This window comes from Nerophis ophidion, linkage group LG02 (genome assembly GCF_033978795.1).
Source record: "Nerophis ophidion isolate RoL-2023_Sa linkage group LG02, RoL_Noph_v1.0, whole genome shotgun sequence".
In the NCBI taxonomy this organism is placed as follows: Eukaryota; Metazoa; Chordata; class Actinopteri; order Syngnathiformes; family Syngnathidae; genus Nerophis; species Nerophis ophidion.
Window position 1 is genome coordinate 63751318 of NC_084612.1, and position 14373 is coordinate 63765690.

A 14373-nucleotide genomic window follows, 5' to 3' on the forward strand; every position below is an offset into this window, starting at 1 on the left:
TTTAAGTTATCGTGCCGTGATGTTACCAGTCAGGCCCACTTGGGGGTAGATTTTTCTCCATGTAGCCCCCTATCTAAAATACGTTTGACACCCTTGCTTTAAATAATGCATTTGTATAGAATTAGATTATAGCCAATATTCAATATGTTAATTGTTAAGTGTTTTTTCTGTGAGGATATGACATGTTTTTTTGTTGCTTTGGACTAAACTCGTCCAGATTTTGTAAATGGGAAAAGTCGCTTCACCGCCAATTGGCAGCTCATCTTTTCCACATGGCTTTGAGAAAATGGTAGTAAAAGCTAATTTGTTGCCTGCCTCCTGATTGACTCCATGCACTCCAGGATCCTGTCCAAGATCCTTTTTGTGACCTTGGTGATCTTTCAGCCCTCTGTCATCACGTCTACTGCTTTAAAAAGCAACATCATATTTTTAAAGTTACACTACAAGGACCCTCTGCAGTGGTTTTAATTGGGCCTCGTTATGCAGGGAAGGGTGCATGTAGAACTGTCATCACCTGAGTCAGAGTTATTACATGGAGGTATTATGGGCTGTCTGCAAGGCAAAGATTCTATCTGGCATGGTGTTTAGTTGCTTGGGAGCAAATATGGGCTAAGAAGGGAGTCATAAAGAAGATGACAGGATTAAAACGTAAAGCCTCTTATTTTCTTCCTTATTTTGTATGTCGGTTTTAAAGGCCTACTGAAACCCACTACTACCGACCACGCAGTCTGATAGTTTATATATCAATGATGAATTATTAACATTGCAACCCATGCCAATACGGCCTTTTTAGTTTACAAAATTGCAATTTTAAATTTTGCGTGAAGTATCCAACCCCGATCCCAGCTATAAATCGTCTGCTTTAATCGCATAATTACACAGTATTCTGGAAATCTGTGTTGCTGAATCTTTTGCAATTTGTTCAATTAATAATGGAGACGTCAAAGAAGAAAGATGTAGTTGGGAAGCGGTGTATTGCGGCTGCCTTTAGTGAAACAAACACAGCCGGTGTTTCCTTGTTTCCTTGTTTACATTCCCGAAAGATGACGTGACGCTTTACTATGGAACAGAGCGGTTAAGCGAACATGGTTCCCTACCACATGTCAACCGGCAGGTTTCCGTGAGAAAATTGTGGTGATAATTCGGCTCTTACCATAGACATGAGCGGAGAGCTTGCGTCATTCCTCGTGGACCTGTCAAAGAGGCAGCTGCGGACTCTCTTGCCTCCTCCGACCGGCCGCCCCCGAACGTAGGATGCTTCCACCGTGGAGGAGGGGAAAAAAAAAAAATCTCAGCCCCAACGGCTGCCTTTGCTTCGCCTTGTCGAGAAACGTGGCTTTCCTCAGAGACACTTGCGGTCACCACACCCGTGGCCACACCCCTCCAACTTTCAGGTACGACCATATAATCTCACTAAAACACTAGTAACACAATAAGCAGAAAAGGGATTTTCCAAAATTATCCTAGTCTAATAACATCTGAATCGCTCCGACTGCCCTCGTCTTTTTTTTTTCTTTTTCTCGTCCTTCACTCTCACTTTCCTCATCCACAAATCTTTCATCCTCGCTCAAATTAATGGGGAAATTGTCGCGTTCTCGGTCCGAATAGCTCTCGCTGCTGGTGGCCATGATTGTAAACAATGTGAGGATGTGAGGAACTCCACAACCCGTGATGTCACGCGCACATCGTCTGCTACTTCCGGTACAGGCAAGTCTTTTTTATTAGCGACCAAATAATAAGAAAAACTCATTTCAGTAGGCCTTTAATATGATTTGTTTTAAGTCGACATATTCACCAGAATTAAGTCTCTGTTTTCATACAATGTCTCAGCTTAAACGCGTTTCTGTATTTTTTTTTTTATTGCGTATTGCCGGTAAATAGCCCACTATGTAGTCAAGTAAAAGTAGTAACTTCCAGTAACAGTCTAACGCAAATCTCAGAGTCCATGTTTTCAAATATTGGGTGTCGAATGTAAAACTTCAGTCACACTATATGTCTCGCGTCAAACTCATTTTTCTCACACTTAGCTCATTTCTTTCACATTTAAGTTTAAATTTGATGTTGACTTTTACTGTTACATCTAAATGTTAAATGCAAATCCATCCATTTTCTACCGCTTATTCCCTTTGGGGTTGCGGGGGGAGCTGGTGCCTATCTCAGCTACAATTGGGCGGAAGGCGTTGTACACCCTGGACAAGCCGCCACCTCATCCCAGGTTAAATGTAAATGTGAAATCTAAATTTGAATGTTAAATCTAAATATAAGTATTAAATTTAAATCTTAAATCGACATCTTCAATCCAAATGTGAGTGCTACATGTTCAAAATCGAAATCCAAATGTTAAACTTAATCTTACATACTAAAACTAAATCTCAAATCTTAATCTTGAAACTTAAAATCTTAAATCTAAATCTTGAATCTAAATCCAAAATCTAAATCTTAAATCTAAACTCAAATGTTAAATCTAAACCTATTTGTTAAATCTTGATCCTAATGTTAAATCTAAACCCAAATGTTAAATCTAAATCTTCAATCGGAATCTTAAAGCGACATGTGAGCGGTAAATGTCACTGAATCGGTTTGCAGACGTGTGTAAAGTGATTGGGATGAGAATCAGCACCTTTAAGTGGGTCTTGCCCCAAGTGGAGGAGTTCAAGTACTTGAACTCCTCCACTTGGGGCAAGATCTCTTCCCCAAACCGGGAATGGCACTCCATCCTTTTCCGGGCGAGAACCATGAACTCGGACTTATATCGGACACACGTCTGCAAACCGATTCAGTGACAGCTGAAGATCTTGGCTAGATGAAGCCATCAGGACTACATCATCTGCAAAATGCAGAGACCTAACGCTGCAGTGACCAAGCAGGATCCCTTCAATGCCCTGACTACGCTTACAATTTTGTCCATAAAAGTTATGAACAGAATCGGTGACAAAGGGCGGCCCTGGCGGAGTCCAACAGTCACTGAAAACTGGTCCAATTTGCTGCCGGCAATGCGGACTAAGCTCTGACATGGTCATACAGGGAGCGGACCGCCACAATCAGACAGTCCGATACTGACCAGAGTATGGAACTCCAACCTCCCCCGCCAAATCAAACTCAGCTTCTTCCACGCAACAGTTGAGTCAGTTTTCCTCTATGGCAGCGAATGCTGGACCCTGAAGCCAACCCTGGAGAAGTCTCTGGATGGTTGCTACACCAGGATGCTGCATTCAGTGCTTAACATCAACAAGAGTGCGCACGTAACCAACAGAATCCTCTACAACTGAATAGCAAGGGTGAGCAAGAAGATTGCTGTAAGGAGAATGAGACTAGCAGGACACTGCCAAAGGCATCAGGAGCTGCCAGCCAGCAAATTGGTGCTCTGCGAACCAACACATGGTCATCGGTCAAGAGGACGTCCCACACAAACATACGTGGACATACTCAAGAAGTATGCAGGAGCTCAGAGCACCAAGGAACTGGACAAATGTATGGAGAATCGGGATGACTGGAAGCAACGATGGAAGGCTCGTCTGAGGACGACCTAGAGAGATACCCCGTACTCTCTAAAAACTCTCCATGGGACATCCTGAGTGCCACAGTCAAATGGCTTCTCCAAGTCCACAAAGCTAGACTTGTTGGGCAAACTCCCATTAACCCTCAAGGACCCTTCTGAGAGTATAGAGCTGGTCTACAGTTGTACCACAAGGACAGAAACCCCACTGCTCCTCCTGAATCCGAGGTTAAACCATCTGGCGTGGCCTCCTCTCCAGTACACCTGAATAAACCTTACCGGGAAGGCTGAGGAGTGTGATCCCACGAAAGTTGGAACAAACCGTGCGGTTCCCCTTCTTAAAGAGAGGAACCACCACCCCGGTCTCCTAATCCAGAGGCACCGCCCCCGATGTCCACGCAATATTGCAGAGTTTTGTCAACCAAGACAGCCCCACAGCATCTAGAGCCTTAATGAGCCACCGAGGAGCTTTTTTAATAACTTCGACAACCTCAGCCCCAGAATAAGGAGAGCCCACCACAGATTCCCAGTTGGTGGGATTAAGGAGGTCTTTGAATCATCAATCAATCAATCAATGTTTATTTATATAGCCCCAAATCACAAATGTCTCAAAGGACTGCACAAATCATTACGACTACAACATCCTCGGAAGAACCCACAAAAGGGCAAGGAAAACTCACACCCAGTGGACAGGGAGAATTCACATCCAGTGGGACGCCAGTGACAATGCTGACTATGAGAAACCTTGGAGAGGACCTCAGATGTGGGCAACCCCCCCCCCCCCCCCCCCCCTCTAGGGGACCGAAAGCAATGGATGTCGAGCGGGTCTAACATGATGCTGTGAAAGTTCAATCCATAGTGGCTCCAACACAGCCGCGAGAGTTCAGTTCAAGCGGATCCAAGACAGCAGCGAGAGTCCCGTCCACAGGAAATCATCTCAAGCGGATCAGCAGCGTAGAGATGTCCCCAACCGATACAGGTGAGCGGTCCATCCTGGGTCCCGACGAGCGGTCCATCCTGGGTCTCGACTCTGGACAGCCAGTACTTCATCCATGGTCAAGTGTTCCTTCCACCGATCCACAACTTCCGCAGTCAAGGTCAGCAGCCTACCATCCCCGCCATACACGGTGTTGACAGTGCACTGCTTCCCCTTCCTGAGACGGCGGATGGTGGTCCGGGATCGCTTCGAAGCCGTCCGGAAGTCGTTTTTTTATGGCTTCCTCGAACTTCTCCCATGTCATATGTCTGTATATGTCTTTCATCATTTCGCTGCGCTGTGACTTCATGACTGTGTCACATATGAACATCACATTGCTTTAAACAACGTGATCACGGTCATGTTACTTTACTGCAGCAGCCTCAAGATCATAGTGAGTGTTTTCGATCCATCACCATCTGAGTTGTGGATGTGTCTTGGCTTGCTGAGAAGTTTGATTAAAAAAAAAAAAAAAGGTTAAATGAAGGAAAGATGACTTGAATTCGAACTCACTCACGAGTTTTTACCATTTGAGTGCCAAGTGTTCTTAGATAGACCACGAGTACCAGCACTTTGACAAAGCAGGCGAAAAACACAGTGATCCCAAGAAAGTAGTTCTAGCAAAGTATGGAAGTGGTGTTACAACAAAAACCGAGGTATAACTGTATCTTTAATAGCAGCATTGGAAAATTGGCGTTTGGAGCCCAGTTGGTCCGTGTCAACAACATTTTCTGAACCTCACTCTTGACTTCTGTGGTTTATCTGCTTGCAATTTTCCCCCCGACCACCGTGATCGACCTTTTCCTTATGTCTGCTGACAGACGTCAACGAATGCGAGGAGACCAACGGAGGATGCGAAGCTCTCTGCTGCAACACTATCGGAAGCTTTTACTGCCGCTGTCCCGCTGGACTCCAACTAGGCCTGGAGGGCAAAACCTGTCAAGGTGAGTCCAGGTACACCTGTACTGTCTATTGAAACCTAATACAAGACATGTACCCCAAAATTCAGCCTTTGTCAAGGTAATAATGCTCGATTTTGATTAACACTGTCCTTCTTTTAACAACATGCTTTTCTTTCCTATTGTTGCAATAATGGGAAGTATTTTATGGACTATTTGTTGTTGCAACAGACACTACCGGTCAAAGGTTTTAGTACAGCTCCCTTTTTGCAGTATATAAGTATATCCAACTATCTTAGTGGTACTAAGAATTTATTCAGTTTTAAATCTGATACCTTTTTATGATTTTGCCTTTACATTATACACATTTTTGCACAACCACAATGGCGTTGAAATAAATTAATCAATAAAAAAAGCAGCATGTGATTGAGGGATTGAGTTTCAGCTTTAATTACTGTATTTTCCAGACCGTAGGGCGCACCGGATTATAAGGCGCACTGCTGATGAGCGGGTCTAATCAGGTTTTTTTTTTATACAAAAGGCGCACCGGGTTATAGGGCGCATTAAAGGAGTCATACTATGATTCTTTTTTTCTAAATTTAAAACATTTCTTTGTGGTCTACATAACATGTATTGGTAGTTCTTTGGTCAAAATGTTGCATAGATTATGTTTTACAAACCATCAGACTTTGTGGCGCAGTTCGGAGAGTGGCTGTGCCAGCAACCCGAGGGCTCATGGTTCAATCCCCACCTTCTACCATCCTAGTCACGTCCGTTGTGTCCTTGAGCAAGATACTTCACCCTTGTTCCTGATGGGTCCTGGTTAGCGCCTTGCATGGCAGCTCCTGCCATCAGTGTGTGAATGTGTGTGTGAATGGGTGAATTTGGAAATAGTGTCAAAGCGCTTTGAGTTCCTTAAAACGGTAGAAAAGCGCAATACATCCATCTTCAAGCCACTTTCTGACAGTCGCTTCTGGATGGGCCGTTTTTTGGGTGGTGTTATTTACGTGGCTCACCTTCGGCAGTGTCATATTTGTTGTAGCGGTGTAGCGTGCAAGGATGGGAGTGGAAGAAGCGTCAAAAGATGGAGATAACTGTTTTAAATAAATAGATAAATGATAAATGGGTTGTACTTGTATAGCGCTTTTCTACCTTCAAGGTACTCAAAGCGCTTTGACACTACTTCCACATTTACCCATTCACACACACATTCACACACTGATGGAGGGAGCTGCCATGCAAGGCGCTAACCAGCACCCATCAGGAGCAAGGGTGAAGTGTCTTGCTTAGGACACAACAGACGTGAGGAGGTTGGTACTAGGTTTTAATTATATTCAGACTTTACTTCAATCAATAATGGAGCAGCATCTTCTCATCCGGAAACAACGACACCCGAAATGTGTACCGTGAAAAACCGTCCGACCAGAACCCTCTAATACAGCCCACAACAGGCCTTTGAACAGGTTTTATCCGGCCCACGGGATGAGTTTGCTAATTATAAAAATAAGCGGAAATTTTGGAATGAAAGAAACTGCTGTTCTAAATGTGTCCACTAGATGTCGCAATAGCAATTATTGGTATCTTTGTAAAGGATGCTACATATGTACAAAAACAAACAAACACATGCTGTTAGTGCTCCAGTCGAGGAAAATGAGCAAACGACATAAATAACATACTGTAATTTGATTGTGATATTATTTTTCATCATGATGGACTGAAAAACAACAAGTAAAGATAGAATCTATTAACCGCAACACGTAAGTGCAAAAAAAACAACCAACGACATTATGATTTGTACATTTTCAGAATGTGCTGGTTCTATTTTTAAGCAAAGAAAATAATCTGAAGTTGTCTTTATTTTTAAGTTATCGTGCCGTGATTTTACCAGTCTGGCCCACTTGGGAGTACAAATGAGTTTGACAGCCCTTCTCTAATAACTAACATTCTAAAAATAACTAAAATAACTAAATTAATTATGTAAACCCACTACACTGGTAGTTTTTAGCGCTTCCATAGGGAGATATAAGTTAGAAATGTACGCTACTTTATATTAGAAATGGTAACAGCAGAGGGTGAATGTCCCATAACAAGAAGATAGAGAAAAAGATTATCGACTACGGCATCGTCACGGACTACAGTGGCAGACTTGCGCAAATTTACAGGACTTATACAGATCTCGAATACAGATCAGCACGTACCTGAAGGTAAGAAAAGTTGCTTTTGCATAATATTGTGAAACAAAACGCCAGATAATGTTTGCTAATAGATGCCATTTTGCGGTCCTTATGCATACACCACAGTAATACATGTATCTCTGACTACGGTAACCGCAATGGGTCGAAAATCCATCAAGCGGTGTGGCTTCATAGTAACACTAAAACATTTTGACTGATTTTTGAGTGCTATATATACTGTTCTTTATTTTCCATGGAACATTTGGAACAATTTTGGTGTTGCTTACTGGGGTCATGTTGCAGTCTGCACGTATCTTTTATGTGTGACCGCCATCTACTGGTTACACTTTTCATTACAGCATGTACCAAATAAAATTGCTTCGACGTCGGTAAGCACAACCAGAATTATTCCGTACATTAAGCGCACCGGGTTATAAGGCACATTGTCAATTATTGAGAACATGTAAGGATTTTAAGTGCGCCTTATCGTCCAAGAAATACGGTAAGAGGTTCGACAAAAACAAAATCATAATTTACCATTTAGTAATTGCAGGTATGTCATGTAGATAATAGTCATTTTACTTTCAATGATTCAACTGACATACCGTATTTCCTTGAATTGCCGCAGGGCATATAGTATGCACCTGCCTTGAATTACTGCCGGGTCAAACTCACTTTCCAAAATAATTAGCGCATGCTTAGTATTACCGCCTGGTCAAACTCGTGACGTCACGAGTGACACTTCCCCTGTCATCATTTTCAAAATGGAGGAGGCTGATTTCAATACCGGTAATTTGAAATCGCATAAAGGGAAGAAGATTAAGAGCTATTCAGTAGGATTTAACGTCCAAGCTTACATCACACTCAAATTTTTACTGCATACCTGTGGTAAGTGCCGTAGTGAGAAGAGGTTATAAAATAATTAGCGCATGCTTACTTTTACCGCATGCCTTTGGTAAGCGCAGGAGTGAGAAGAAGTTTTAAATTAATTAGCGCCCCGGAGGCAATTCAAAGAAATACGGTAACTGTAAATATATTAATTTTGATTGATACTCATATTTTAATGATTTTCATGGTCTTCATTTACTGTGAATGATTTTCACATAAGTGGTGGTTATATTTTCAGTGTGTGTTTGGGCCCACTCAAACCTATCCTGTGCATGTAGCTATATTTACCATGAATTGAATAACGTGGAAAAACGTATTCGGGTGTTACCATTTAGTGGTCAATTGTACGGAATATGTACTGTTCTGTGCAATCTACAAATAAAAGTTTCAATCTATCAATAAATCAATCAATCGATCAATACATTTATTTAAAATGGATATGGAACTTTGGCACAGATTTTAAATTACATTTTAAAGTCTACACTTCAATCGCATGCTGATTTTTGTATTTATTATACATTTTTGATCCATCACCCAAATAGGCTAGCTGAAACTTCAAACCTTAAATCAGGGGTCACCAACCTTTTTGAAACCAAGAGCTACTTCTTGGGTACTGATTAATGCGAAGGGCTACCAGTTTGATACACACTTAAATAAATTGCCAGAAATAGCCAATTTGCTCAATTTACTTTAATAAATAAATAAATAAATATATATATATATATATATATATATATATATATATATATATATATATATATATATATATATATATATATATATAAATGGGTAATTCTGTCTGTCATTCCGTTGTACATTTTTTATTTTTACGGAAGGTTTTTTGTTGGGAATAAATTATGAAAAAAACACTTAATAGAACGGTTTCAAAGAAGAGAAAACAGGAAAAAAATGACCATTACATTTTGAATTATAGTTTCTTTTTCATTTCGACCCTTTAAAATTCAACCGAAAAAAAAAGAGAAAAACTAGCCAATTCGAATCTTTGAAAAAATTTAAAAAATAATTTATGGAACATCATTAAGAATTTTTCCTGATTAAGATTAATTTTACAATTTTGGTGACATGTTTTAAATAGGATAAAACCCAATCTGCACTTTGCTAGAATATATAACAAATTGGACCAAACTATATTTCTGACAAACACAAATCATTCTAGATTTTCCAGAACAAACATTTTAATTAAAATAAATTCAAGACTTTGAAATAAGATTTAAATTTTATTCTACAGATTTTCTAGATTTGCCAGAATATTTTTTTTTAATTTTAATCAAAATAGGTTTGAAGAAATATTTCACAAAATATTTCCTCGAAAAAACAGAAGCTAAAATGAATAATTAAATTTAAATGCATTAATTATTCTTTACAACAAAAAAATACTTGAACATTGATTTTAATTGTCAGGAAAGAAAAGGAAGGAATTTAAAAAGGTAAAAATGTATATGTGTTTAAAAATCCTGAAATCATTTTTAAGGTTGTATTTTTTCTCTAAAATTGTCCTTCTGAAATAAATGAATTTATTTAAACAATTAAATGAATGTATTCAAACAAGTGCAGACCAAGTCTTTAAAATATTTTCTTGGATTTTAAAATTCTATTCTAGTTTTGTCTCTCTTAGAATTAAAAATGTCAAGCAAAGCGAGACCAGCTTGTTAGTAAATAAATAAAATTTTAAACATAGAGGCAACTCACTGGTAAGTGCTGCTATTTGAGCTATTTTTAGAACAGGCCAGCGGGATACTCATCTGGTCCTTACGGGCTACCTGGTGCCCGCGGGCACTGCGTTGGTGACCCCTGCCCTAAATGCTCATGTATGCAGTACTTCCGCCACTCTGCCGGGGGCAACAGCGAATTATATGTGTCACAATGAAGCAGCAGTGGGATGAGTAGAAGAAGACTACTCATTGCACCTAGCAAGTCCTCTAGTCATTGTTCCCTGTCGGACCTTTTAAGCGACGGACACAATCTAGACAAGCAGCAACAACGACAGAAATCCACACGTGTAAGTGTCATAACAAAACAGGTCACATTTTTGTAAATAGATATTGTGCATTAATGTATTTAATTTGTTTTATATTGAAATTGACGACTTTGTGATATTCTTTTTATTCGTGGTCGTGGTGTTATTTTGCCTGAGAGTAACTCTGGCGATTCAACCCTGTTCAATGCATGTAGTTTTCAATTTGACCAGTAGAGGACAATAACGCTACACCTGAAGTGTAATTGTGTGCAATGCGGATGTTGTTTTGCTTCTGCGTAAACATATTAGTCTTAAACTTATACAAACTTTATTGATCGACAAGGGAAATTGTTCCTTTTTTTTAATTCCCGAAGGTGAAGCTTTACTATGGAACAGAGCGGTCAAGCGAACATGGATCCCGACCAAAATTAAGGTTATAAGTCGGCTCTTATCGGAGACATCAGCGGAGCTTCCGTCCTGCTGCAGCTGCGTGACTTCCCTCAGGGACATTCTCGGTCAACACACCCGTGGCCACACCCCTCATAACTTTCAGGTCCTATTTAATCTCACTAAAACACTAGCAACACAATAGGCAGATAAGGGATTTTCCAGAATTATCCTAGTAAATGTGTCTAATCTGAATCGCTCCCACTGCAATCGCCTTTTTTTTTTCTTTGTAGTCCTTAACTCTAAATTTCCTCATCCACGAATCTTTCATCCTCGCTCAAATTAATGGGGAAATTGTCGCTTTCTCGTTCCAAATAGCTCTTGCTGCCTGAGGCTATGAATATAAACAATGTGAGGATGTGAGGAGCCCTACAACCCGTGACATCACGCGCACATCGTCTGCTACTTCCGGTAAAGGCAAGGCTTTTTTTATTAGCGACCAAAACTCGTTGATCTTCTCTACTAAATCCTTTCAGCAAAAATATGGCAATATCGTGAAATGATCAAGCATGGCACATAGAATGGACCTGCTATCCCCGTTTGAATAAGACAATCTCATTTCAGTAGGCCTTTAACCCTTTTAAAGTCCAGGTTGTTTTTCAGCATTTTTACATACCTTTTTTTATTCACCTTAAATATGTTTATGTAAAATATACAATGGACATTCTTTAGGTAAAATAAACAATGGACCTAAAAACCTAAATGAAAGAAGACGTGTAAAAATATAAAACTGAGGAAGTAAAATAATTCCAAAGAAGAAATACATTTTTCAACAAAACATCTGGAGCGTCTATTAACTATCCGTCGAGCTGCACACGCTGGAATCGAGTAGCTAGGGCAGAATAATGAATTGACTGTGCAGTGTGAAAGCTGATGTGTTTACTTAATAATTACGAAAACTTTACTTGACAATTAAGTAAACACAGTTCGAAAGAAATATAACCCTTGAGGCACTTTCTGACGAAACATTCACATTTCGATATCCGGCCCCTGAGCCTTTGGCAGTTGAAAATGCAGCCCTCTCCATGATGTCGTTGAATAGCCCTGGTGTATACTTACGGAGCCCCTTTAGGGAGATGGAGAGGAAAAAAATGTATTGCGAGATTTCGCAATACTTTTTGCGAGGTATCGCAAAAGGTTTTTTTCCTATGTCAGTGAACCGGAAGTAAAACAGACACAGCGATGGAGGAGCTTATCAATCATCCGTGGGAGAAGTTCATTGATTTCTATTTTAGTATTGGCCTAACATATAAACACATCAAATCATATTATGGTCTCACAACAGCACAGATGATGGGTAGGCTCCCGCTCCTCCATCGCTTTGTCTGTTTCACTGCCAGTTCACCGTCGTCGTGTCTGTTTTACTTCCAGTTCACTGACATAGGAAAAAAAACCTTCTGCAAGATCTCGCAAAACATCCATGTCCCTTTAGGGCAGGGGTCTCACCCTCAATTTGCCTGGGGGCCACTGGATGCAGAGTCTGGGTGAGGCTAGGCCGCAAGAAAAGATTTCTTGAAAAAATATTTTTAAATGACTTTATTTTTATTTTCAACACAAAATAAAATCAAAATATAAATGAACAAAATGAGAATCAAGAAATATGAGGCAATGCAAATTAAATAATAATAAAAAAAAACCAGTTTGATTCGGTCCAGGTTATCTGGGACTGTTATTACTGACGGACAGGTGTCGCAGTGTGATTGCAGCCAGGCATGTAAGAAAACCCTTGTTTCCATGGCGACGTCTCTGTTGCTTTCACTCATTTGCCGCTTTTCCACTAACGCAGGGGTAGGCAACCCAGAATGTTGAAAGAACCATTTTGGACCCAAATAACACAACGCTGCCAAGCGCCATTCATATAAGACTCGCGGGCCGCACTAACATTAAACTTTCATATTAAGGTGGGGGCCGCAAAATAACGTCTCGCGGGCCGCATGTCTGAGACCCCTGCTTTAGGGGCTCCGTATATACCTTGTAGACAAAAGCATTATAAAATGTCACTCTCAACTTACTTGTTAAAGTACCAACGATTGTCACACACACACTAGATGTGGCGAAATTATTCCCTGCATTTGACCCATCACCCTTGCTCACCCCTGGGAGGTGAGGGGAGCAGTGAGCAGCAGCGGTGCCGCGCCCGGGAATCATTTTTGGTGATTCAACCCCCAATTCCAACCCTTAATGCTGGGTGCCAAGCAGGGAGGTAATGGGTCCCATTTTTATAGTCTTTGGTATGACTCGGCCGGGATTTGAACTCACGACCTACCGATCTCAGGATAGCTGGGTTTACAAAACAACAAGCTTGAGAGGAAAGCATGTTCAGTAATAAAATTGTGGTTATTACTTTAAGTACCAAGGATTTCTTTGGACATATTTATTCATTGCTATGAACAAGATGTTGTACAACATTTGTATAGTGTTGTGTACATAAATAAGGACATTTAAATATATAATATACGAGTTAATGTTAAATGAGTGATTACATTTTCAATTAGTTCAGTTAAGTGTAAATATAATCTCCTATAATTACAATGGACACGTGTGCCGTATTTTCCGGACTATAAGGCGCACTTGAAATCCTTTTTTCGCTTCCGACCTGGAAGCTATTTAATTTGGTACATGGTGAAATGATAAGTGTGACCAGTAGATGGCAGTCACATATAAGAGATGGGTGTAGACTTCAATGTGATGGCAGCCAAACACAATACATACGTGTAGACTGCAATACGACTCAAGTAAACAACACCTACATTTTGTATTTTCCATTGAAAATATAGAAAATTACACATGGCCCTCAAAAATCCATCAAAATGTTTTAGTACGACTTTGGTAAGCTAAGAAGCTGCACTGCTTGATGGATTGTACTGTGCTTCAGCACCCAAGTATTATTATGGTGTGTGTATAAGGTAAGATATATTATCTGGCGTTTTGATTCGCAAAATTATGCAAAAGCAACTTTTCTTACCTTCTGGTACCTGCTGATCTGTATTTGGGATCTGCATAAGTCCTGAAAATTTGTAACGCGTCCGCCTTTTTAGTCCGTGGTGACGACATAGTCGATAAGCTTCTTCTTTTTCTCTTCTTGTTACGGGACATTAATCCTCTGTCATTTCTTATATAAAGTATTGTAAAGTTCTTACTTATATCTGTCAGTAAACTCTCCATGAAAGCGCTAAAACATACCGGTGTAGTGAGTTTACATTATTCACCAAAGGAACTTTAGTTACTAGAGAGTTGCGGTCGGACGGTTTTTCACGGGACACATTTCCGGCGTTGTTATCGCACTAGTGAGCCACGGATGAGAAGATGCTGCTCCGTAATTGATTTAAGTGAAGTCTGAAGGTCATTAAAACAGTTAGCTCCATCTTTTGACACTTCTTCCACTTCCGTCCTTGCACGCTACACCGCTACAACAAAGATGACAAAGAAAAAAGACACTGCTGAAGGTGAGCCACGTAAATAAGACCGTTCACAAAACGGCGCACCCTAAAATGACTGTCAGATAGTGGCTTGAA

At 40.4% G+C, this 14373-nt stretch overlaps 1 protein-coding gene across 1 annotated transcript in view; it reads left to right on the forward strand.

The window, feature by feature from the left end:
• megf6b (multiple EGF-like-domains 6b) overlaps window positions 1-14373 on the forward strand; it is a 187312-nt gene that overhangs the window by 105886 nt on the left and 67053 nt on the right. Inside the window, exon 6 of the mRNA XM_061888339.1 lies at window positions 5294-5416. Within this exon, the coding sequence (XP_061744323.1) occupies window positions 5294-5416 (123 nt within the window). The remainder of the gene's footprint in view (window positions 1-5293; window positions 5417-14373) is intronic.